General features: G+C 35.3%; 1 protein-coding gene across 1 annotated transcript in view; it reads left to right on the top strand.

Moving 5' to 3' along the window:
- The window catches only part of IYD (iodotyrosine deiodinase), a 34569-nt gene extending 9621 nt beyond the window's left edge, over positions 1 to 24948 (top strand). Inside the window, exons 2-5 of the mRNA XM_074309569.1 lie at positions 15284 to 15475; positions 18825 to 18984; positions 22218 to 22374; positions 24623 to 24948. Coding sequence (XP_074165670.1) covers positions 15284 to 15475; positions 18825 to 18984; positions 22218 to 22374; positions 24623 to 24805 — 692 coding nt within the window. The 3' untranslated portion in view covers positions 24806 to 24948. The remainder of the gene's footprint in view (positions 1 to 15283; positions 15476 to 18824; positions 18985 to 22217; positions 22375 to 24622) is intronic.
- The last annotated feature ends 2476 nt before the right edge of the window (positions 24949 to 27424 follow it).

Below are 27424 nucleotides of genomic sequence, written 5' to 3'. Positions count from 1 at the left end.
AGTCTTATCCCAGATTCAAAGCACTTATGGATGTTTTGTTACTTCCTTATAAATTACTAAAATTTTTGGGCAGCTAGGTGGCACAGTGGATAGAGCACCAACCTTGAATTCAGGAGGACCCGTGTTCAAATTTGGTCTCAGACACTTAGCACTTCCTAGCTGTGTGACCCTGGGCAAGTCACTTAACCCCAGCCTCAGAAATAAATAAATAAATTACTAAAATTTCAACATCTTTATTTTAATTAGCACTAGGCTTCCAACCCAATCGATGAAGTACTAGAGGAGCCTCTTTTCCCATAAACTTTTGTTTGTCTCTCCCTATATGTTAATCTCTCTAATATTTTAGGTACAAATAAATATCATGGCTAAGGGTATACTATTTATTAATAGTAGAAACAATAATAGAAGAAGAAATTTTACAATATGCCAAATGGAATGGCTTAAATTATAGCCTAAGTCTTTTTTAACTTTTACTATAAATATTGACTTATCTTCAATTCTGGGTGCACAGTTCTACCATTTAGTTCTCTCAGGATACCAATTAAAATCTTTTATCAAAAATTTGTTTCATGTTGCTTTGGGAAATAACTTTTCTTTTTTCTCTGTCTTCTCTTCAGCAGTCATAGTTAACAGTTTCTTCTATATAACAATTAAACTTAGGTTCCTCACAGACTCCTCAAAGAAGGATGGGTATACTTAAATCCTAAGAGTCCACTGACTTTTTAAGATGCAATAATGCCATCTCTAGTTCCTGCAGGAAAAGCTGTTGAAGTTGGTGTTACATATTACCTTGGAGACTAGCTAGGATTTCAACGGGCAGAGATGGCAGGGGAGGACATTCCAGGTACACTGAAACATGTTAACAAAGTTCTGGAGAAGGAAGTGAAGGACATGTTCCAAAGTGAATGGTATAGTTTGGCTGCAATGTAGAATATTTAACAAACAGTTATTCAATGGTTATAAAAATACTCCATTGTACTAGGTATAAGAGAGTTAGATTTGATACTCAGCGCAAAAGGAGGCAGATCTTTTATGTGGTCTACCTTCTTTCCCAACCAGTAATTGCTTCTTCCTTCTTGAAGTTGCATCATTTTGCTTTTCTGTGTAGGTATTGTATTTCCTCATAGAACTGAACCTCCTTGAGTGAAGGAAGACTCATTTTTAGAGTTGTAACTCTATAACCAAGCACAGTAGGTACTAAATGTTTGTTGAATTACTGCATTGAAAGTTCTTATAATGTAATGGGATTGGATATGACAGAAAAATGAGGAAGGAGAAAAGGGACCCAGAAAGTTATCTTAGGACTTGACTGCAGAATGAAGCAAAGAAATGAATATCGCCTTCAAGAGCTGCTATATGTATTATGTGTATATTGTGTGTGGCCAGTGAATATTGTTTTTCATGAGTGGTGTGTGTATGTACATGTATATGAGTATATGTGAATGTATGTATGTATGTATGTATAGTTGTATGTACACAGAGCACAAAAAGGGATTGGGTTTTGTTCACATTTACTAAACAATACCACCCTGAATGTGATTAAACTCATCTAATTTAAGCAGGAAAATTCGAGGGAACACCAATATTATTGCCTTAGTTTCTTCATCTGTAAAATGAGCTAGAGAAGGAAAAGATAAGCCACTCTAATATTTTTGCCTAGAAAACCCCAAATGAGGTCACAAAAAGTTGCACATGACTAAAATGCTTGAACAAAAACAAATAGGCTTTAGGTGAAGCAATCTCTTCAAATAGTTGTAATAGCAATCTCTTTATTGCAAGAGCAACCCAAATAAAATCCTTCCTCTGATGCTTGTTGTGTGTGTGAACTTGGGAAAGTTACTTAATTTCTATTGATCTCAGCTTTCTCATCTGTAAATTCAAGGGAGTTGTATTAGCTGGGTTTCTGAAATCTTTTTCTGGCTCCAGAACTATGCTCCTATGAAGGGAGGAATATCGTCCCTCTGTCTTGATTGAAGTTGGCTGCACAATGAGACTTTCCTTTAGACATTTAGAATAATATCAATCTGTATATGGAAGCTTTGGAATAGAACTAGGGAGAGGGCAAAAGCCAAAAAGTGAGTTAAATTCTTTGACCAGAATAGCTTAATGCTGGCTAATGATCAGTTTGAGAGGTTCCATATCAATGGAATCATGAGTCCTTGAATTATTAAAAGATAAGCATTTGAATAGGTATTGCTAAACGGCTCCTGGATACAGAAAAATTTGGATCCCTTGGAATTAAAAACTTGATGAGTAGAGATTTGTTCTTATGTTAAAAGCAAACATACTTGGATGTGTAGGGGAAAAAAAGAGGGCATAATTACACACAATTGCTTTCCAATGCTTAGTCTTTGCTGCTTTAATGATTTTCCCTTCATCCCACTGGGAAACATTAAAATTCTAAACTTTGGGGGTTACCTTTCTTCCTTCCCAGAATAGAGCTGTTCTTTGTTGCTCTCAGGAGCCCAATAATGTGACATCTTTTGTATTGTTCCCTCTGCCTATCAGTTCTTGTCTGGGTGATGCCTTCTTTGCTCCAGTTGTACTGCTATTTTAAACCTAAACACCATTCTTCAGGCACCAATGATGAGTCCCCAGACAATGTGCTGAATAGGCAGCAAGAGAGTAGCTCTTACCCAAAATGTTGTTGCTGCAAGGAGTAAGAGAATTAGTCTTGGAACCAGACATTGGTTTTATTTCCTTCCTTGGATACTTAACTAGCCAGTAACTATTGGTAAATAACTTAATTCCTTGGAGTCTTGTTACTTTATATGTAAAATACTAGTTCACATTTGCATTGAGTTTTAAGGATTGCAAAACATTTTTGTCACATCAAACTTCTATGGCAGTTGTACAAATATTATTAATCCTAGTTTTGGAATAAGGAAGCTAAGATTCTTCAGAATGGTTGCTCTCCCCCTGCCTCCTGAAATGTTCTTCCTCTTCGCCTCTGTTTTACCTAAAATTCCACTTCTTACCAATGATATTTCCAGTTCCTCCACTACTAATGCCTTCTCTCTTAGGTTACTTTGCATTTACACCGTGTATATCTTATACATACATTGTTACCATGTGGTTTCCCACCATCAGAATGTGAATTCCTTGAAGTCAGGGATCATGTGTTTTCATTTTATTTTGTTTTGACTTTCTTTCAATGTCTAGTGCTTAGCACAATGCCTGGTATATAACAAAATCTTCATCTATACTTCTTAAGCCACTTGCCTTTAATCACTGCTTATAAGGGTCCTAGCTGTGATTTTTGACTCCTAGCCCAGCATTGTAGCTGCCATACCAGGCTTCCTCTTGTCAAGAAAATGAACTCAGGTTTATGTCAACTCTAAAACACCCTGTAAACGTGAGTTATTACTTCATAGGAAAGGCTCAAATTTGTCAGTCCTCAATGTCTATAAATCCACTCTGTCATTATTCTCCTCTTTGGGAATCTTTTCGTAATGTATTATACTGAAAGTTTCTATCACTACTGTGTCCTAGTCATATAAAAACCAAAACCAAACCAAACAAATAAACAATTAGATTTAGAGTCAGATATTTTACAAGAAATCATCAAAGAGAACTGTCCAGAGATAATAGAAACAGAAGGGAAAATAGGCGTTGAAAGAATTCATCAAACACCTTCTGAAAAAGACCCTAAAAAAAGAACTCCACGGAACATTGTGGCTAAGCTGCAGAACTACCAAACAAAGGAAAAAATATTGCAAGCAGCTAGGAAAAAACAATTTAAATATCAAGGTGCCACAATAAGGGTCACTCAAGATCTGGCTGCCTCCACATTAAAGGATCAAAGGGCCTGGAACCTGATATTCTGAAAGGCAAAAGAACTAGGATTGCAACCAAGAATAAATTACCTGGCTAAGTTTAGCATTTTCTTCCATGGAAGAAGATGGACATTTAATGAAACAGAGGAATTCCATTTGTTTCTAAGAAAAAAACCAGACTTAAACAAAAAATTTGATCTACATCCACAAGACTCAAGAGAAGCAGAAAAAGGTAAAAAGAACTCTTGAGAATTGCACCTCTATTGTGGATGTACAGAAAGTCCACATGGATAATTTGATTTTACTGATATAACATTAAAAAGGGAAGTAGTAAAGGAAAGGAGATAGTATCAGAAAAAGGGAAAGGAGAGATAAAAAGAAGGAAACTATATCCCAGGAGGAGGCATAGAAAATCTACCACATTTGAGGGAATTTAGAGAGGGGGAGAAACATTGTGTGAATCTTACTCTCATCAGAATAGGCTCAAAGAGTAAATAATTGACATATTTGTTTTTCAGAGAATTCTCTCTCACCTCATTATAAGGGGGGGAGAGGAAAAGGGAAAAGGAAAAGAGGAATAAGGGAAAGGTACAAGAAAGGGGAAGGGACTTAAAAGGAGGGGGTAGGGATACTAAAAAGGGAGGGCTACACATCGCAAGTGGGGCCCATAAATTCAATATTGGGGAAGGGGTTCAGGGGGGACAAGGGAAAAATAATCAGGGGATAATATGATGGCAGGAAATACAGAATTAGTAATTTTAACTGTAAATGTGAATGGGATGAACTCTCCCATTAAATGGAGGCAGATAGCAGACTGGATCAAATGTCAGAACCCTACAATATGTTGTTAACAGGAAACACATGTAAAGCAGGGAGATACATACAGAGTAAAGGTAAAACGTTGGAGCCGAATCTATTATGCTTCAGGTAAGGCCAAAAAAGCAGGGGTAGTCATCCTTATCTCAGATCAAGCAAAAGCAGAAATTGATCTAATTAAAAGAGATAAGGAAGGAAACTATATCCTGCTAAATGGTAGCATAGACAATGAAGCCATATCAATACTAAACATATATGCACCAAGTGGTATAGCATCTAACTTCCTAAAGGAGAAGTTAAGAGAGTTGTAAGAAGTAATAGACAGCAAAACTATAATAGTGGGAGATCTCAATCTTGCACTCTCAGAATTAGAAAAACTAGGTATGATAGATCTTTGGAGAAAACTGAATGGTGATAGAAAGGAGTATACTTTTTTCTCAGCAGTTCATGGATCCTATACAAAAATTGACCATATATTGGGACATAAAGATCTCAAAATTAAATGCAGGAAGGCAGAAATAGTAAATGCCTTCTTCTCAGATCACAATGCAATAAAAACTACATTCAACAACAAGTTAGGGGTAAATAGACCAAAAAGTAATTGGAAACTAAATAATCTCATCTTAAAGAATGACTGAGTGAAACAGCAAATTATAGAAATAATAATTTCACCCAAGATAATAACAACGATGAGACATCATACCAAAATTTGTGGGATGCAGCTAAAGCGGTAATAAGGGGAAATTTTATATCTTTAGAGGCTTATTGGAATAAAATAGAGAAAGAGAAGATTAATGAATTGGGCCTGCAACTTAAAAAGCTAGAAAAAGACCAAATTAAAAACCCCCAACCAAAAACTAAACTTGAAATTCTAAAATTAAAAGGAGAAATCAATAATATTGAAAGTAAAAAAAAATACTATTGAATTAATAAATAAAACTAAGAGTTGGTTTTATGAAAAAGCCAATATAATAGATAAACCTTTGGTAAATCTGATCAGAAAAAGGAAAGAGGAAAATCAAATTGTTAGTCTTAAAAATGAAAAGGGAGATCTTTCCATCAATGAAGAGGAAATTAGAGAAATAATGAATTACTTTGCCCAACTTTATGCCACTAAATTTGATAACTAAAGTGAAAATATAGGCTTCCTAGATTAACAGAGGAGGAGGAAGTAAACTGCTTAAATAATCCCATTTCAGAAAAAGAAATAGAACAAGCTATTAATCAACTCCCCAGAAAAAAATCCCCAGGACCAGAGGATTTACATGTGAATTCTACCAAACATTTAAAGAACAATTAGCCCCAAAGTTATATAAACTATTTGAAAAAAATAGGGATGAAGGAGTCCTATCAAACTCCTTTTATGACACAGACATGGTACTGATACCTAAACCAGTTAGGTTGAAAACTGAGAAAGAAAACTATAGACCAATCTTCTTAATGAATATTGATGCTAAAATCTTAAATAAGATATTAGCAAAAAGACTTCAGAAAATCATCCCCAGGATAATACAATATGATCAAGTAGGATTTATACCAGGTGTGCAGGGCTGGTTTAATATTAGGAAAACTATTAGTATAATTGACCATATTAATAATCAAATTAAAAAAAACCCATATGATCATCTCAATTGATGCAGAAAAAGCATTTGGTAAAATACAACATCCATTCCTACTAAAAACACTTGAGAGTACAGGAATAAATTGAATATTCCTTAAAATAGTCAGGAGCATATATTTAAGGTCATCAGTAAGCATAATATGTAATGGAGATAAACTTTTCCCAGTAAGATCAGGAGTGAAACAAGGTTGCCCACTATCACCATTACTATTCAATATTGTATTAGAAATGCTAGCCTCTGCAATAGGAGTAGAGAAAGGGATTAAAGGAATAAGAGTAGGTAACGAGGAAATCAAACTATCACTCTTTGCAGATGATATAATGGTGTACTTAGATAACCTTAGAGATTCTAATAAAAAGTTATTAGAAATAATTCACAACTTTATCAAAGTTGCTAGATACAAAATAAATCCACATAAATCCTCAGCATTTTTATATATCACCAACAAAATGCAACAGCAAGAGATACAAAGAGAAATTCCATTCAAAACAAATGTCCAGAGTATAAAATATTTGGGAATCTATCTACCAAAGAAAAGTCAGGAATTATATGAGCAAAATTACAAAACACTTGCCACAAAAATAAAGTCAGATTTAAATAATTGGAAAGACATTAATTGCTCTTGGATAGACCTAGTGAATATAGTAAAGATGACAATACTCCCCAAACTAATCTATTTATTTAATGCTATACCAATCAGACTCCCAAGAAACTATTTTAATGACCTAGAAAAAAATAACAACAGAATTCATATGGAACAACAAAAGGTCGAGAATTTCAAGGGAAGTAATGAAAAAAAAATTAAATGAAGGTGGCCTAGCTGTACCTGATCTAGAACTATATTATAAAGCAACAGTCACCAAAACCATTTGGTATTGGCTAAGAAATAGACTAGTTGATCAGTGGAATAGGTTAGGTTTACAGGGCAAGATAGTGAATAAAAATAGCAACCTAGTGTTTGACAAACCCAAAGATCCCAACTTTTGGGATAAGCATTCATTATTTGACAAAAACTGCTGGGAAAACTGGAAATTAGTATGGCAGAAACTAGGCATAGACCCACATTTAACACCACATACTAAGATAAGATCAAAATGGGTCCAAGATTTAGGCATAAAGAACGAGATCATAAATAAGTTGGAGGAACATGGGATGGTTTACCTCTCAGACTTGTGGAGGAGGAAGGAGTTTGTGTCCAAGGGAGAACTAGAGACCATTATTAATCACAAAATAGAAAATTTTGATTACACCAAATTAAAAAGTTTCTGCACAAACAAAACTAATGCAAACAAGATTAGAAGGGAAGTAACAAATTGGGAAAATATTTTTACAGTTAAAAGTTCTGATAAAGGCCTCATCTCCAAAATATACAGAGAATTGACTTTAATTTATAAGAAATCAAGCCATTCTCCAATTGATAAATGGTCAAAGGATATGAACAGACAAGTTTCAGAGGATGAAATTGAAACTATTTCCACTCATATGAAAGAGTGTTCCAAATCACTATTGATCAGAGAAATGCAAATTAAGACAACTCTAAGATATCATTACACATCTGTCAGGTTGGCTAAGATGACAGGAACAAATAACGATGAATGTTGGAGGGTGTGTGGGAAAACTGGAACACTGATGCACTGTTGGTGGAGTTGTGAAAGAATCCAACCATTCTGGAGAGCAATCTGGAATTATGCCCAAAAAGTTATCAAACTGTGCATACCCTTTGACCCAGCAGTGCTACTACTGGGCTTATATCCCAAGGAAATACTCAAGAAGGGAAAAAAAAAACCAGAACCAGGAGAACATTGTATATAATAACAGCAATATTGTATGATAATCTGCTGTAAATAACAGCTATTCTCAGGAATACAATATGATCCATGACAAATCTGAAGGATTTAGAATGAAAAATGCTATTGATCTCCAGAAAAAGAACTATGGAATTTGAATGAAAAGCCAATTTAAAAAATACTTTCTTTTTCTTCCTTTCTTTCCTTCCTCCTTTCCCTCTTCCCTTCTTCCCTCCTTCCTCTTCCTTCCGTCTTCCCTTCCTCCTTCTCTTCCTTGTTCTATTTCTCTTTATTTCTTTCTTTATCTCTCTCCTTCCTTCCTTCCTTCCTTCCTTCCTTCCTTCCTTCCTTCCTTCCTTCCTTCCTTCCTTCCTTCCTTCCTTCCTTCCTTCCTTCCTTCCTTCCTTCCTTCTTCTTTCTTTCTTTCTTTCTTTCTTTCTTTCTTTCTTTCTTTCTTTCTTTCTTTCTTTCTTTCTTTCTTTCTTTCTTTCTTTCTTTCTTTCTTTCTTTCTTTCTTTCTTTCTTTCTTTCTTTCTTTCTTTCTTTCTTTCTTTCTTTCTTTCTTTCTTTCTTTCTTTCTTTCTTTCTTTCTTTCTTTCTTTCTTTCTTTTTTTTCTTTTCTCTTTTTTTTTTGTTACTTTTTTTTTTTTTGTTACTTTTGAATTCGAAGGATCAGTGTCAAGGTTTCCACTGGCATATTTTTTTTTTGTATATGTTAGCAGAGTCTGCTGTCATGATAAAATTTTAGATTTTTTAGCTAGAGAGTAGAAGCCTAGGAAAGGAAAAGCTATTTATTTTTATCCCATAGAGGAATCTTAAATGTAGGGCTTGTAACTGTAGTACAATGTCATTCCAAAATAAGAAATAATTTAAGATTTTCCTCTGTGGTATGATAATTGGTTAAATTATATTTTATAATATATTAAATTATAATAAATTACATTTCATACTATATTAAATTATATTTCACAATATTCATAATAAATATATAATAATATAGTTATTATGAAACAAGAAATTCATTCCATGTCCCACATTAAATTTCTCTCATGAAATTATTAGGTGTCAGGGCAACTAGGTGGTACAGTAGATAGAGCACCAGCCTCAGACATTTAACACTTCTTAGTTGTATTATCCTGGTCAAGTCACTTAACCCCAATTGCCTCAGCAAAAAAAAAAAAAAAAGAAAAAAATTATTAGGTGTCTGTGTTCCATGTGAGTTCATTCAACTAATTCCATCTCATTTTACCCACAACTCTTTTGAATTATTATGCTTATCATTATATGGATTACTTATTAGGAATAGAAACAGGATTGTTTTGTTAATTGATTTTGCAATCAAAATTGGGAGAGCCAGGAAAACAAGGTAATCACTCATCTCTAAGGGATTAAAGTCCTAATCCATTTGGACTTTGTTATTAGAAGTTTCATTATATGTTTTAAGATACTTATAATTGCCAACCTATCAGCATTTAACAGGTTTGACTTCCATTTTATCATAGAAGTCAGTTAATTGCTTCATCAGACATATTATGATATGGCTGATTTCGTTTTGATTTTTGCTTTGTTTTGTTTGTTTTATCACAACTAATTTTTCAGAATTTTTTTGCCTAGTACTACAAATTTGAATTTCTACTTTGTTTCTCTTGGTCAAAATATTATAGCTTCCCTTTTCTTTCTTTATAGTTAAAATGATCTATTCCTTTGGCATATGAGAAGAGGTTGGCAGCAAAGGTTTGGCATAAGGCACAGATGGCATATTTATCAAATTTGCAGGTGACACAAAGCTGGGAGGTATAGCTAACCCCTGGACTCTAAATTGGACAGTCAGGGATTAAATAATCTTTGGCAGGCTAAATCCAATAAAATCAATTTTAGTAGAGAAAGAATCTTCTTACATTTGGGATCCAAGAATGAAGTCCTCAGAGGTAAGCTAGAGGAGGAATGGTTAAGGGAACAATGTTAATAAGCTCTAGGCTTTTGAGAGAACTTTGAGCTCAGTATGAGTAAGCAATGAAATGTGGTAGCCTAAAAAGTTAGTGGGCTGTATAGAGAGTCATAGTTCTAAGTATAATAAAGCACTAGTTTCTCAGTATTCTTCTTTGATCAGAGCACATATGGAGTGTTATGTTCAGTTGTGGACATGTGGTCAATAGCTCAGTTAATAAACATTTATTTAAGTGCCTGCTATATGTCAGGCACTGGGCTAAGTGCTGGGAATATAAAAGACAGAAGATTGTTCCTATTCTTGAAGAGCCCACAATTTAATGGAAAAGACAACTTGCAAATACTTGTGTATAAACAAACTATAGACAGGAGATGTGTGTGGGTGTGTATGTGTCACACAATATACATACATGTATACACACACACACATATATATATATGTATGTATGTATGTATGTAAGCAGTGCATTAGAATTAAAGAGAGATTGGAAAAAGTTTACTGTAGAAGATGAGTTTTTTGGGGAAAAAAACCAAAATATTTAAAAACTAACAAAATAAGTTTAAAGAGAAAAGAGGAAGGGAGGATTTTAATCAAATAATGTAGAAAGAAAAAAGAGAGGGAAAATTCAATTATGCTAAGGGAAAAATAAAAAAATAAATTAATAAGTAAGCCAGAAACTAGGAGAAAGAATAACAGATAGAGGGGAGGGAAAATGGAAGAATATTTATTTATAGCATTCCCTTTTTAAAAAATTTTGTGTTCCAAATTCTCTCCCTCCCCACCCATTGAGAAGATAAGCAATGTGATACTCATTATGTGAAATCACTCAAAACGTTTTTGTATTGTCCATGTTGGGGGGCAGAGGGAAGGCAAAAAATAATGAAAATGAAAAATTATATTCTTTGACCTATACTTATTTTTCTCTCTGGAGGTAAATATCATTTTTCATCAAGAGTCCTTTGAAATTACTGAATCATTTTATAGATCAGAACAGTTAAAATTTTAGTAGTTAACTATCATTATAGTGCTGCTGTTTCTGGGTATTATGTTCTGCTGGTTCTGCTCTCATCACTTTTTATTAGTTTGCATGTCTTCTTGGATTTTTCTGAAGCCATTCTGATTATCATTTTTTGTGGCATGATAGTATTCCATCTCAGCCATGTACCACAACTTGTCCATATTTAATGGAATCCCCCAAATTTCCAGTTCTTTGTCACAGCAAGAAGAGCTTCTATAAATGTTTTTTGTGCTTGTGGGTCATTTTCTTTTTTAAAAATATATATTTAGAATGCAGAGCTTATGGTGTTGTTGCTAGGTCAAAGAGTATGCACAAGGGCATCCCTTTGGGCATAGTTCTAAATTGTAAGAATATAAGATGTCCCAAGATGGTTCTAAGATGTAAGGATTGGTGGACCAGTTCAGGACTTCATGGGTAGTGCATTGATGCCCCTGTGTTTCCATATTCTTTCCAGCATTTGTCATTTTACTTTTCTGTCACATTGGCCAATTTAATGACTATGAGGTGGTACCTCAGAGTTGTTTTGATTTTCATTTCTTTGGTCAGTAGTGATTTGGACTTTTTTTTCATCTGCCTATTAATAGCTTTAATTTCTTCTGAGGACTGTCTGTTCATGTCCTTTGGCCCTTTATCAACTGGGAAATGGAGAGAGGAATTTAGGTGGCACAGTGGATAGAGGACTGGCCCTGAAGTCAGGAGGACCTGAGTTCAAATATAGTCTCAGACACTTAACACTTCCTAGCTGTATGACCCTGGGCATGTCACTTAGCCCTAATTGCCTCAGCAAAAGCAAAAGCAAAAACAAAACAAAACAAAAAGATAGAGAAGAAAACCTATGGAAATATTTTTTTTTAAAATAGATTAAACAAAAACAACTTGAGACTTTTAAAAATCCCAATTCAGAAAAAGAAAGACCTAGGAACAAACATAGAAATATAACTCTATATGTAAATGAATTAAATAATCCAATAAAAATAAAAGTTATAAATTGATTAACGAAGGCAAATCTCAAAATCAGTTTTAAGAGTTTTTTTCCTCTTCATAGTCCATTATATTGAGTGGGTTTCATAAAGGGAGAGGAGTAGTAGAAGAAATTAGGCAATGTAACAACAAATTATTTCTTTTTTATTTTTATTTTTTAATTTAAAATTTATTTTTAAATTAATTTTTATAATTATAACATTTTTTGACAGTACATATGCATAGGTAATTTTTTTTTTACAACATTATCCCTTGTACTCCTTTCTGTTTCGAATTTTTCCCCTCCTTCCCTCCACTCCCTCCCGTAGATGGCAGGCATTCCCATACATATTAAATATCTTATAGTATATCCTAGGTACAATATATATGTGCAGAACCGAATTTTGTTGTTGTTGTTGCAAAGGAAGAATTGTATTCGGAAGGTAAAAATAATCTGGGAAGAGAAACAAAAAAAAATTGCTCACAGTTCACACTCATTTCCCAGTGTTCCTTTTCTGGAGGTAGCTGATCCTGTCCATCATTGATCAATTGGAATTGGATTAGCTCTTCTCTATGTTGAAAATATCCACTTTCATCAGAATACATCTTCATACAGTATCATTGTTGAAGTGTATAATGATCTCCTAGTTCTGCTCCTTTCACTCAGCATCAGTTGATGTAAGTCTCTCCAAGCCTCTCTGTATTCATCCTGCTGGTCATTTCTTACAGAACAATAATATTCCATAACATTCATATGCCATAATTTACCCAACCATTCTCCAATTGATGGGTTTCCATTCATTTTCCAGTTTCTAGCCACTACAAAAAGGGCTGCCACAAACATTTTGGCACATACAGGTCCCTTTCCCTTCTTTAGTATTTCCTTGGGATATAAGCCCAGTAGTAGCACTGCTGGGTCAAAGGGTATGCACAGTTTGATAACTTTTTGGGCATAATTCCAGATTGCTCTCCAGAATGGTTGGATTCTTTCACAACTCCACCAACAATGCATCAGTGTCCCAATTTTCCCACAGCCCCTCCAACATTCATCGTTATTTGTTCCTGTCATCTTAGCCAATCTGACAGGTGTGTAGTGGTATCTCAGAGTTGTCTTAATTTGCATTTCTCTGATCAGTAGTGATTTGGAACACTCTTTCTTATGAGTGGAAATAGTTTTAATTTCATCATCTGAAAATTGTCTGTTCATATCCTTTGACCATTTTATCAGTTGGAGAATGGCTTGATTTCTTATAAATTAAAGTCAATTCTCTGTATATTTTGGAGATGAGGCTTTTATCAGAACCTTTAACTGTAAAAATGTTTTCCCAACTTGTTACTTCCCTTCTAATCTTGTTTGCATTAGTTTTGTTTGTGCAGAAACTTTTTAATTTGGTGTAATCAAAATTTTCTATTATGTGATCAATAATGGTCTCTAGTTCTCCTTTGGACACAAATTCCTTCCTCCTCCACAAATCTGAGAGGAAATTATTTCAATTAAAAAAAAGAAGTTGGGCTTTTAATTGGAAGTTGAAGAAAGCCAAGAAGGGGGGGGGAGAGAGAGAGAGAGAGAGAGAGAGAGAGAGAGAGAGAGAGAGAGAGAGAGAGAGAGAGAGAGAGAGAGAGAGAGAGAGGGAGGGAGGGAGGGAGGGAGGGAGGGAGGGGGAGGGAGAGGGAGAGGGAGAGGGAGAGGGAGAGGGAGAGGGAGAGGGAGAGGGAGAGGGAGAGGGAGAGGGAGAGAGGGAGGGAGGGAGAGAGAGACAAAGAGAGACAGAGAAACAGAGAGATAGAGATACAAAGAGAGAATAGGAAACTGAGACAGAGAAAAAGAGAGAGACAGAGACAGACAGAGAGACAGAGACAGTGACAGAAACACACACACACAGAGAAAAAGGGAGACAGAGAAAGAGACAGAGAGAAGAGGAAGGGAGAGAAAGAGGAAGGGAGGGAAGGAGAGAAAGGGAGAGAGGGGTGGGGGAGGGGAAGAGAGAGAAAGAGGGGAGAGAGGTGAGGGACAACAGGAGAACAAAGGAGAACAACCAGGATGGTGAAGAGACTTAAGACCATATCATATGACTGGTTGAAAAAATTCCAAATTTTACCCTAGGTAAGAGAGCCTTAGGCTGATCATGATTGATAGCAGATCCTTTGACATTAAATCCAAGATCCTTTATTGCTACATAATTTGAAGAGAAAGAGAGTGCATTAACAACTAGGGAGTCTCAGTGAAGGCTTCCTTTAGGAGGTGACACTTGAACTGAGCCTTGAAGGATGCCTCTAAGAAAAAATGCCTGAGAAAATATACTCTAGGTATAAGTCAAAGTAAAAACAACAACAACAACAACAACAACAACAACAACAACAACAACAACAACAACAACAACAACAACAACAACAACAACCAAACAACCAAACAAAAACTAACCAGAATCAGGAGATGGAATACCAAATTCAGGTAATAACACCTAGGGGAGCACTGAATATGTGACCTACAGTAAACCATTTAATTTTTCTGTTTCTGGAAGCTGAGTGGATGCCCATCAGCTGGAGAAAGGCTGAATAAATTATGGTATATGAATGTTATAGAATATTATTGTTCTGTAAGAAATGACCAGCAGGATGAATACAGAGAGGCTTGGAGAGACCTACATGAACTGATGCTGAGTGAAATGAGCAGGACCAGGAGATCATTATACATGGCAACAACAAAACTATATGGTGATCAGTTCTGATGGACATGGCCCTCTCCAACAATGAGATGAACCAAGTCAGTTCCAATAGAGCAGTAATGAAGTGAACCAGCTACACCCAGCGAAAGTACTCTGGGAGATGACTATGAACCACTACACAGAATTTCCAATCCCTCTATTTTTGTCCTCCTGCATTTTTTATTTCCTTCACAGGTTAAGTGTACACTGTTTCAAAGTCCAATTCTTTTTGTACAGCAAAATAACTGTTTAGACAAGCATATATATATGTGTGTGTGTGTGTGTGTGTGTGTGTGTGTGTGTGTGTGTGTGTGTGTGTGTTCTATTTAATTTATACTTTAACACATGTAACATGTATTGGTCAACCTGCCATCTGGGAAAGGGATAGGGGGAAGGAGGGGAAAAGTTGGAACAAAAGGTTTTGCAATTGTCATTGCTGAAAAATTACTTATGCATAAATATTTTGTAAATATAGAGTTATAATAAAAATAATTTTTCTGTTCAATTTTCTCATCTATGAAATGGGAATAATGATGCTTGCGTTTCTCCCTTTGCAAGGATAAAATGAGATTTTCCAGGCAAGACAGCTCTGTAAGCTGTAAGATATAAAAATGGAATTTTCATTACTGTTGTCACTACTTGTATTTGCAGATGACGATGAGTTGCACGAATCAGAAGAAAACCTTGAACATGTCCCATTCTCCAGTCCACGCTTTCCGGAGTCTGAAATGATTAAGCGATCCCAGGAATTTTATGAGCTTCTCAATCAGAGGCGGTCTGTCAGGTTCATAAGTGATGAGCCTGTCCCAAGACAGGTTATTGACAATGTCATCAAAACAGCAGGTATGAAACTATGCAGCTAGGTCTCTTGAGGCTGTCAGCTGGATGACAGATATGACTTATTGGAGAATTTGTGATTTTCAAACTCAAGTGGTGAAGCATGCAGCTGTCATTGGCTCAAATATCTCCTCTGCCATTGAGGCACCATTGCTGCAATTCTGTGCTTTCCATTTTCACAACTTGACTATCTCTAAAGAAGCAACATATATCTTTCATATAGCTTGGGTACAGATGGAGGAACAACTCACACACTTCTGATAAACCTAAAGTATCCTAGTGAGTAAGTGCTTATTAAAAAAAAAAAAAAAAAAAAAAGTTGTCAAAAGACGCAGTACACAGGAAACCCATTTTTTCCTTTTTTCTCTTCTAGAAACTAATGTTATCCAGCTGCAACCATGATTCTTCATTATAAATTCTGATTAGCTAGCATGTCCATGTAAATGAACAATAGCAACCACAACTGAAGGGGGAAAAAACCCAAGCAAACTAATTTCAGTATAAAAGAGTCTGTCCATAGAAGAAAACTATTTGATAGTTACAGCAAAGTCCTTTGATTTTTTTTTTCCATCTGATGTCTTCCTATATAAACTGCATTCTAATTCATTTAGAAATTAATTTAGTGCATATCTGAATTCATTGTCTCTCTAAAAAAGAAACAAACAAGAAAGAATAAATTTGGTTTCATTTAAAAATGGATAGATCCTTCATATAAGTATTTTTTGTGTGGAGTCACAGTCCTTCAACATAATTATGCAGTGGCTCAGAGTCTTTGCTGGATGGCCACTCATATCTTCAAACCTTACTGAGGCACACAAATGCCTTACTCTAGCTGTACTGCAGGCTGCTGAGTCTGCTAGCAAAATGCTTGGGTTGAATTAAATTAAATCCAGCAAGTAGTATTAGGTACCTATTTAATAGAGTACTTAACATATTTATTTATTTATTTCTATTAATAATCTTCTTAAAAGATGTAATAGTACAACCTTTACCCTTGATAGTCTTTTGATCTAAAAGTTATAAAACACATTCACATAAATTTTGTACTTTCAAAATACTTTCTCTTACATTCATGCAGTATAATATATTCTCTTACATTGCATTGATCTTCACAGCATTCTTCTGAGGCAGGTAGGATCAGTGTTTTAATATGTATTTTACAGCTACGGAAACTGAGGCCCAGAGACTAGTCCAAGCCCACATAGGAAGTAGCAGATTTAGGAGCTGAAACCCATTTATTTTTTAAACTCCAAGTGTGCTTTCCTCCACACTATGAGAAATCTTTTTGAAATCACCCATATTGAGTTTCTCTTTGTTACAGATGCAGTTTCCTTTCAAATTTGAGGGAAATTGGGCCTTACTGAAATAAAAAGAAAAATTATTTTTCTTATGTTTGGGAATACAAAGAAAAGTAGAGCTTTAGAAACAAAGAGAATTCAAAGCTGGGATGGCCGGAATTCATGGTATATGTATAGTTTCTAATATGAATTTCCAAAGTAAAAGCTCTTGCCTAAGTTAAGCACTCTTACTAGGAATAAAATTACTTGTCTCCTACCCAAGGTGTCCTGAACATATATAAGTCAAGTTCTTAATATTTATTCATTCAGCAAATACTTATTAACTCCTGGAACAGGAGGAAATAAGGACACTCCTACAATCTTCTGGGCTGACTTTAAGTCTTTAGAATAACTGTGGAACTCCAGAGATGGGTAAGGTCATAAGTCAGTAATTTATTGAAGCCCATCAATGCTGGAGACTAAGCCATGTAGTGAAGCCCATCAACATTAGGTAACTAAAGTCTTGCACACATCTAACCTACTACATCTCATGCACCTGTCCTTATAGTTATTTAATCTTTCCTGTGTTGATGTCATCTCCCTAACTAGATTATAATTTCTCTGAAGGAAGAACCCATGTAACCATACAGCACGTAGCCCAGCGCTTTGCACATAGGAGGAAATCTATAAAGATTTATTGAGCTATTGACTTGATTTTTGTGTGCTCCAGTGTCTTAGAGGCACAATTTTTTTTACTTTGCCCTGAATTGAATTTATCTTTCTCTGGCAAACTTCATAACTTAATTTTTTTTTTTGCTAGCTGTCAAAATGAAGGGATTTTTGGACTGTGATAATATCAGCAAATCTTGAGGCTTGCCTCAAAAAATTAGAAAGGGGGTGTGTGAATTGTTGCAATCTCCAGAAATAATGTTATTTGTTCTTCCTGGTTGTCATAGAGGCATTTAGAATGAGTCTGATTTGAGAAATTCAGAAAACATGTTTTTATGAACTGATACAGAATGAATTAAGCAGAACTAGGAAAATGATATACACAATGACTTCAGAAATATTAAGTGAAAAGAACCCCCAAAAGAATACAAATTCATGTAATTAAAATCACAAATGAGCTCCAGAGAAGCAATGAAGCTTTGCAATTCCTTTTATTCATTTTGAGAAATGAAAAACTAGGAATATGGATGTCAATATAGGCTGCCAGATTGTTGGATTTTGCTTAACATGCTTTCCTTGTTATAAGGAAAGGTTCATGTGGGTGTGGAGGTGAGGGAGAAGATACCTAAAAAATAATATGATGCAAAAGCATCAATTAAAAAAAAGTATCAGATTTTAAAAAGCATTAGTAATACCTTAAATGTAAAGTTAAATTAAAGAAAATTGTTCTGAGTAAAATGAACTAAAAGAGCAGGGAAAGATATAAATTTTTCTTGTCACTATATTTCAGATCATAATGCTTGATTTGGATGTTCAGGACATATCTTACTATCTTTTTTCCTTCCTAGTGCTCTGCTGGTTAAGATTTGGCACTTTTACTACCTCTGCCCAGATTCCTCATCAGAGGAAATAGATAGAGTGCTTGGCCTAGAGTCAGGAAGACTCAATCTTCTGACTTCAAATCTGACCTCAGACACTTACTGCCTGTGTGACTCTCTCTAAACAAGTCACTTAACCCTGTTTTCCTCAGTTTCCTCATGGCAAATGAAAACCATATGGAAATGGCAAACCACTCAGGATTTTTGTCAAGAATACTCCAAATGAGGGAGCTAGGTGACACAGTAGATAGAGCACCAGCCTGAAGTCAAGATGATCTGAGTTCAAATCTGGCCTTAGATACTTAACACTTCCTTAGCTGTGTGATCCTGGGCAAGTCACTTAACTCCAATTGCCTCAGGGGGAAAAAAAGAAAAGAAAAGAAAAAGAAAAAGAAGAAGAAGAAGAATATTCCAAATGAGGTCATGAAGAATTGGGCACAACTATGTTGACTGAAGAACAAAATTCCTTTCTAATTTTCCTTTGTATTCTTCTGAATTTTAATTTATTTATTTTAATTTACTGGTTTAAAGGAACAGCACCAAGTGGAGCACACACAGAGCCTTGGTCGTTTGTGGTTGTGCAAGATGAAGAAACGAAACACAAGATTCGAATGATCATTGAGGATGAAGAGGAAGTAAATTACAAGAAAAGAATGGGAGCCAAATGGGTTAATGACCTAAAGAAACTAAAGTAAGAAATTCAGTAGCATCAATATTAGGTTTTTATAACTTAAGGTGATGTTAACTATAGATCCTGAGGATGCTGAAAGAGTTTAATTTGCCTAACTAAATGACTAAAATGAGTTTTAATTTTGTTTTGTAAAAATAATCTTGAGTCTGATTCTGGAAAGAATTGTGGGTATCAGATCAGGGAATTTTGTCTCTCTTTTTCTATCTGTCTTTGTCTCTCTGCCTCAGTCTTTCTATCCTTCTTATCTAATTGTCTCTATATCTCTGTCTTTCTCTGTTTCTCTGTCTCTGCCAGAGCCCTTCACCCAGACATCTACAAACCATTTTAAGATTAGACAAGACTCTTGGCCCCAAAGGAATGTCCTGGATGTGTGAGAACTCCCTGCCCCAAGGTCTACTAGTGGCCTTGAAGCACTCAGGCAGTATGGTATTAAGCAGATAAGATGTCTCTCTCTTTTTCTCCATTTCTCTCTTTCAAGTATTACTGAAAATTTAATATGGACTGAGTTTATTGTTGAATATTACTGAAAGTAAAGTGAGAAAATACAGGTGCTTCCCTTCTTTACAGTGGTTGATATCCATAGATATGGAACATTGTATGTACTGTACACTTGGCTAGTGTTTTGGTGAGTTTTGCTAAATTGTCTTTCTTTTCTCTCTCTCTTTCTCCTTCCTTCTATCTTTCCTCCTCTCCTCTTTTCTTTATCCTTTCCCTCTTTTCTTTCATTCCCTTCCCTTTCTTTTCTCCCTTTATCTTTTTTCCTCCCTCCAGCCTTCTCTTCTTCTTCTCTTTTTTCCTCCCCTCCCTCCTTCCTTTTCCCTCTCCTTTTCCCCTCCCTCTCTTCTTCCTTCCCTTCCATCCTTCCCTTCCTCCTCCTCCTCTCCTTCCTCCTTCCCTTCCTTCCTTCCTCCCTTTCTCTCTCCCTCCCTCTCTTCCTCCCTCCTTTCCTTCCTCCTTTTTTCCTTCCTTCCTTCCTTCCCTCCTTCCTCCCTTCCTCTTTTCTTCCTTTTTTACAACAATAATTCAATAGATTATCATTAGATAAGGGAGAAAGGAGAAACATTAAAAAATAAAGTTTGGGAAAAACTTAACATTAAATATCAATGCAAACAATTAAGCTTGCTGAGTAACTGTTTACATTTAAATTAATTTCAATACATAAAGTATTATCATTTTTCAGTTATTCCCTCTACGTCCCCCTCCCTGCTCTTTGGTTTGTCTATTCTTATTCATTTTCCCTTTTTGTTGGTAGTAATTAGTGTGTGCTCTCTTCCAGTGGTTCAGGAAGGGAATTAGGGAATTTTCCCTGTTTCTGCCTTTGAATTCATGATATGATTCAGGGCAATTAAATTTCTCTTTTCTTTGGATCTGGAGCAGAAGTATGTGAAGCACTTATCAGTGCCTGGCAGGAGAATTAATTGCTTTCTTCTCCTGTGTAGAGGTCCTTAAACATTGACCTCATACCAGAAGTAACTGATTCCTACCCATTTACAAGTGTGCTTCCTCCACTAATGAGCCCATATACTCCTACCATATACTTAAAAGAACTACCACTCCCCAAATGGAAAGTAAAAAAATAAGAACAAGAAACAAGTATTTGAAATGCTGGAGCCTTTGCACTTTTTCCATGCTTAGGAAACCAAGCACTTCTGGTCTTTTCTCTCTTAGTTCTCAGAGGACTACAGAAGCCAGAAACTGGACCCATGTGACTCGTTTTGGGCTGCATTGGTTTATCCTTTAAAGACATCAAAAATACTCTCTAAAACATAAGATTTATAAAATTATATAAAGTGATTCTGAAATGAATGAGTAATATTATTAGTAGTATGCAATGTTATTGGCCTATTTGTGAAAAACAGACTAAAAATCAAGTATAATGCTTTTTGTTTGTTTGTTTGTTTTTTGTTTTCCATTCTCATTGAAGAGATTTGATAACCTGGCCAGCCAGCTTTAACATAGACACAAAAAAGAAAACCTTATATTTTGTTCCATGTTTTGTACTTTTGAATTACTGCATTGAACACAACAATGTGGTTTTTAACATAGGTTGTTGACCCCCATAAAAATTCCTATATACAGAGATCCCACATCCAGCCATTTTTCTACTCTTATTCCTTTCTCTTTTCTTCCTTTCATGCATTCTGTCTTTCAGCCAATCTGAGCTACTAGCTAGTCTCTTAGTTTTCTAGGTTACTTCTCTGAGCTTAATTGCATTAAAATTCTGCAGCATCACTTCTCACCTCTGTCTTTTTAGTCTAGGAAGAAGCTGTGCTAGGAACATCAAATTGTATCTACACTGATAGGTGGTGCAGTGGATAGAATATGGGACCTGGAGTCAGGAATCTAGCTCCAGATACTTACTAACTGTTATCCTGGGCATCTCAACCTCTTTTGACTTAGTTACCTTAAATATGAAATGGGTATAAATATCAGCACCTATTTCTTGAGGTAGTTGTAAGGATAAAATGAGATAATATTTGTAAAACATTTAGTACAGTGGACATGATGATGAAACAGAGAGGGCTCCAGGCTTGAAATTAGGAAGGCTCATTCCTAAGTTCAAATCTGACCTCAGATACTTCTTATCTGGGTGATTTTGAGAAAATCACTTAACCCTGTTTACGCTCTAACTGTAAAATGAGCTGAAGAAGGAAATGACAAACCATTTTGCTAAGAAAATATCCCCGATGTGGTCATGAAAAATCAGACATGACTGAAAAATGACTGAAATACAACACAATAATAAAGTTTGGTGCTAATAAAGGTTTGCTTGCCTCTTTCTTGCTATTGATACCAATTTAGCAGAATGGAATTGGGAAGAAATGTCTCTAGCTGAAATTATCAGGTAAGGGACTATGGAGGAGGTTATTTTGAGGATAGATTGTAAAGAATGAATAAGATTTTGACAAGCAGAGACCTGTATAATACTCTTTAATAGAAGATCCTCAAATGCACTGAACAATACTTTGAACAATTTCCCTTTGAACAAAATGTTATATTATCTACATTGAAGAGAGGTAAGAAGATATAAAGAAGAATGGTAGCAGTAGCCAAAGAAGGAATTATCTGAGAAATAGAGTTTCATATTATTATGTAATGATCTAGGGATTTTTTTTATCCTTTTGTATGTGAACAAATAAAACAAAAAATAAATGTATTTCTAAAATTTTAATTATATGATCTTTTGAGGACAATAAAAGAATTTTAAAACTCCAAAATTTTTCCTCTTTTAGAACCAACTGGATCAAAGAATACCTGGACACAGCCCCTTATCTGATTCTCATTTTCAAAAAAATCTATGGTGTAACTTCGAGTGGCAGAAAAAAGACACATTACTACAATGAGATCAGTGTTTCCATTGCTTGTGGCATCCTTCTTGCTGCCTTGCAGGTATGTTGCTAACCCAGCAGGCAAAAAAGAAGAGATATGGTATTTGGTGATGGAAAAAAGAAGACCTTCTGGGGATAAAAATCAAAGACTTTACTTAAAAATTCCTATTGAACTTCAAACCCTATGGAGATTTGCAGGTGTTTTATTCATTTTTTTAAGGCCCTGTCTTTGCATTTCTAAACGAGATAGCTCAAGTAGAAAATATATTCAGAAAATTTCCTTGGTGATTGTCATGACCCAAAAACATACCTGGGAATTTTTTTTTTTTTTTGTAGTAAGTCATTCAGATTAGTTATTGGATCAGAGAAATTGTAGCTTTTTGTGTCAGTCAACAAACATTTATTGTTTGTTATGTGTACATACAAAGTATATTCTGGGTAAATTGGTGATAGTTTCAGGAATGATGTGTCAGCATTAAGAGAGACTCCATTAAATCCTTCAATTTCTCTGGTAGACACACCAGAAGAACTTTCGAGTTTTAATTGAAATTCTTCCCTTCATATCTGAATTCATTATTCCTGTTAGATATGGATAAATGATAAGATAGATCTCTGTGAGAGTTCACAGTAAAGGGGTTTTGGAGAAGATCATAGCTAGAGAGATTAGAGTGAGTTATATTTCAATTAGAAAGACATTAGTATGGTGAGTTTTGTTTTTGTTTTTTGAACCATACACACATTAGAACTTGGGTGATTCTAGGAACAAAATGGATCAGAAATCTAGCTGGGATTTTCTCTCTGTGGCTTTTTGTCATGGCAGCCAATCCAAAGAGCCCATCTACCACCTCCCTCTTCATATGCCCCATTATTTCCTGTAATAATAGCATCATCAAAGTTTCAAAAAAAGGCTAACCTTAAAGAAGACATAGAAGAATGTATTTTCCTCCATTCTTTGAAGAATGGGACTATAGATGTGGAACATTGTATTGACACTGCATTAATGCCAAATTTGATTGACATCTTGGTTAGTTTTGCTGAACTACTTTTCAAACCCTCTTTTTTATTCAAATGCTCTTTATTTTATTAAAATAAGCTTAAAATGGCTCTCTTGGAGGGCTGGGAAGACACATATTAGGAAATATAGATGACATAAAAATGAAAATATATCGATAAATTTTTCCATTATAACATTTCAAACTGGAAGTTCATCTATTTATCCCCTTCATTTTAAAGATGGCCCAAAGAATTAAGCACCTTTCTTAATGTCATCCAGGTATAGAATCTCAGAGATGGAATTCAAATTCAATCTAGGGCCTTTTCCAATATGAGAGGAATTTATATATTTTATTCTTTTTTTAAAGTTCCAAATTAGCCAGATATGTTTATTTTAACATTATATCTTCTGTTGAGCTAGAGATACATTAGAATCCAACATACAAGAATATTTTTGTCTCCCTATTTCATTTTGCTGTTGAGTTTGCTGCCCTCTGGCTTTCAACAAGTCACGGTATGAATGGTCTTACTCTCATCCTTTTCCACACATGACAATCAGGGTTTCTGAAGGAAGGAAAGAGGAAAAAAATAGTTCCAGACAGCCCCCACCTGGACAGACTGTGTATTGACTGCCTATAGTCTGGAGTTACTGGGGATAATAGTATCTCAGTTACTCCCTCTGTTTTAGGGGTTGGCATTTTCAAGTGGCCATGATGGGTCTGTTTGATTCTGTGGGATACATAGTTATGACCAGATAATTTCAGCAGACATATGATTTTAGCAATTTAGCATAGTTTTTCATAATTTCTTTCATCTGAGTTAGATTTCCCAAACACCCAGATATCCCTGGAAAATTATACTTTTCTTTGTCTTAGGCATAACTATCAAAGAAAATTAGCTTTTTCATTCCTACAAAATATAAATTGGGAACAGCTGGGTTCAAATACCACCGCAGATGGTCACTATCTGTATAACCCAAGGATATAGTCATTTAACTTGTTTGTATCTTAGTTTCCTCATCAATAAAATAAGGGGATTAGACTCATTGGATTTCAACGTCCCTTCCATCTCTAAATTTACACATCTTTGAGTCTGTCCTGTGTAGGAAGTATAACTGGGACCTGGCGATAGGGAGAGGGCCAATTCCCTAAGGTCACAGTAGGCAACCTTCTGTATTTTTTGCCCCATAATATTTGGAAATGAGAAATACTCCATCCAGAAGTCTTGAAGATACTAGAAAATAAGTCAAGATTTGAAAGGACTCTAGAAGAAAGGTTTTCCCTGGTGACTTAATCATGTGGTTTCTCTTCTTTTAGAATGCTGGTCTTGTGACAGTCACAACTACCCCTCTCAATTGTGGACCTCGCCTGAGGACCCTACTGGTACGCCCTGCCAACGAAAAGTTGCTGATGCTTCTCCCTGTTGGGTATCCCAGAAAAGATGCCACAGTTCCTGACTTAAAGAGAAAACCCCTGGAGGAGATTATGGTGGTTGTGTAGACTGGAAGCTTCTTCCTTTTCTCCCTGAATTCTTTCTTCTCTTTCCCCTAAGCTCAGCAGCCGCTCACTATAGATGTTGATAGGCCTCTGTAGCACTCCATTTCTTAATGGTGACAGCCACTAAATAAATGTTTCTAACCTTCCCGGCTCTTTGGATCTAATCACTGAGAAGAACAGATAACATCCCATTTAAATAGCCATTTGCTGTTACATTTCCCATCCCTGTTTCAGAATGGAATTCAGGTCCACCTTGGGTTTCCCTGTTTATTTTATGAAATCATCAGCATTTTCGTTGGCTAAAGAGAAAGCAAAGAATTACCAAATAATTCAATGAATTTCTAGGAAATTTAGCTTTCAAACTGAAATAAATTTAGAGTAGTTACAGTCTTTCCCCTTACATTCCCATAGCTTTTATTTAAATGGATGATTTTCTTTCCTTTTTTGTCCCAGGACTATCAGAGCTTTGCTATTGTGAAATGGTATCTCTGGGTTGCACAGTTTTTTAATATATTCTAGGTTGTCAGTAGAATTTTTCATCCTTTCTTATCTTGATGACTGCACACAAAAATAGGGCACAGATAGTGAGATGGAAATATCTATTTAACAAGTAATAATAGTTAATATTTATGTAGTACTTTATATGTGCCAGGCACTGTGCTAAATGATTGACAACTATTATTTTATTTGATCCTCACAACAACTTGTTAAGTAGATGACAGTATTATTCCTGCTTTAGAAATGAGGAAACTGGGGCAAAAAGGGATTAAATGACTTGCCTAGTATCATACAGCTAGTAAATGTTGAAGGCTGAATGGGATCTTGTCTTCCTGAGTCCAGGACTTGATGACACTTGGTGAACACAATACTCAACTCCCATCCAGCATCTAAGCAATCCTGACTTAATGACAGCACCCACTAGTTTGCATAGGAAGTCATAAAACCCTACATTCTTCCTAACCACTTCATTTCCTTAAATTTCTAAAATTGATATCTTTTTATTTATATTTATATATTATGTAGTTATATATATAAATATAATTTATATATTGATATCACCTTCATTTACAAATATATCCCTTACTCCTTTGCTACCCAAGTAACAGCCCTTGAAACAAAGATAAAAAAAAAACAACAAACAAACACAAGAAAGTAAAAAGAGATTTTTATATCAACTCATTTATCATGTGTATGTGGTATATTCCATACCCCTTGTCTCATATTTCTGTAAAGAGAGAGAGAGTATGTCTGCACAACTTTACTCCAAAGCCAACACAGGCTATTGGAAAGATTCAAAGTTCCATTTAATTTTGTTGGCTTCACCATTTGCATTGTTCTATGATTTTTAGTTAAGTTCATTAACATTTCTTATTCTCTATGATGTGTAAAAAATAGTTCTAATTTGCTTACAGTGATAGAATAACACAGTCTTTGCTCCCAAGGAGGCTACACTTTAATAAACAGAGTGAGATGATAACTCAGAGCTGGAAATAAACTGTTGCAATTGTTGACTCTTCATGACTCCATTTGGGGTTTTCTTGGCAGAAATACTGTAGCACTTTGCCATTTCTTTCTTCCAGTTCATTTTACAGATGAGGAAACTGAGGCAAACATGATTAAATGATTTGTCACACAGTTGGTAGGTGTCTCTGGATGGATTTGAACTAAAGATGAGTTTTCCTGAGTCCATGCCCAGTTCCCTATCCATTAGAGTCATCTTAAATGTCCCATGAAGGGAATTTAGAAATCATTTAATCCAATTCTCTCATCCCATTTTATAGATGAGGTAACTAAAACTGAAAAATTGTGGTATGTCAGGGCTGGGACTCTGATTCCAAATCAAACCTCTATACTGTAGTTGCTCCTCCTCTATACAAATATCTATTAATTTTGAAGTAAAGTGCTATGAAATTTCAGAGGAGAGAGATAATTTCTAGTCTATGAATTAGAAAAATGGAAGAGGAATCAAATTTGTTTCCAATATTCCTTTGACCTTTAGTTTATTGTAATGACTAAGAGGACAAATAAATCTCAAGACAATGAATATTTCATACCTTTCTATGGCCTAGCTAACTCTTCCTTCTGACTATTTCTCTATGTTTTGTCGTTGAAGGAAGGGAAAGCCTCGAAAGGCAGAATGACTCTTGGATCTGGAAAAATTCTTTTTCTGAAACATTACTTGTGTCACCTTGACAAGCCACTTAACTTTTTCAGACTTCAGTTGCCTTATTTATAAAATAAAGATTTTGGGTGCTACATGACCTCTAAGAATCTTCCTAGCTTTAAATCTATGATTTTAGGCATAAATCTCTGCCTGTGTTTTTGGGAACTGGTATGGAGCAATTCAACAAACACTGACCATGGAGTCAGAGGACATCTCTCTTCTGACACTCCCTTTGTAATCTTGAACAAGGTGCTTAATGTTCATGAATCTCAGTTTCCTCAAATGTAAAAAGAAGTGATTGGACTACATGGATTCTGATGTCTCTTCTAGCTTTAGATTCTTTGCAGCTTATGATCCTTCCCCCAAGGAGACTCATCTAACACAGATTTATTGTAGAAAAATACCTTCCATAGGCGATATCAATTGCCCATGATGGCTGATTCCCATTCCATGTACTG

The sequence above is a fragment of the Sminthopsis crassicaudata genome, chromosome 4 (assembly GCF_048593235.1).
Source record: "Sminthopsis crassicaudata isolate SCR6 chromosome 4, ASM4859323v1, whole genome shotgun sequence".
NCBI lineage: Eukaryota > Metazoa > Chordata > Mammalia > Dasyuromorphia > Dasyuridae > Sminthopsis > Sminthopsis crassicaudata.
This window is presented reverse-complemented; position numbering and strand designations above follow the sequence as displayed.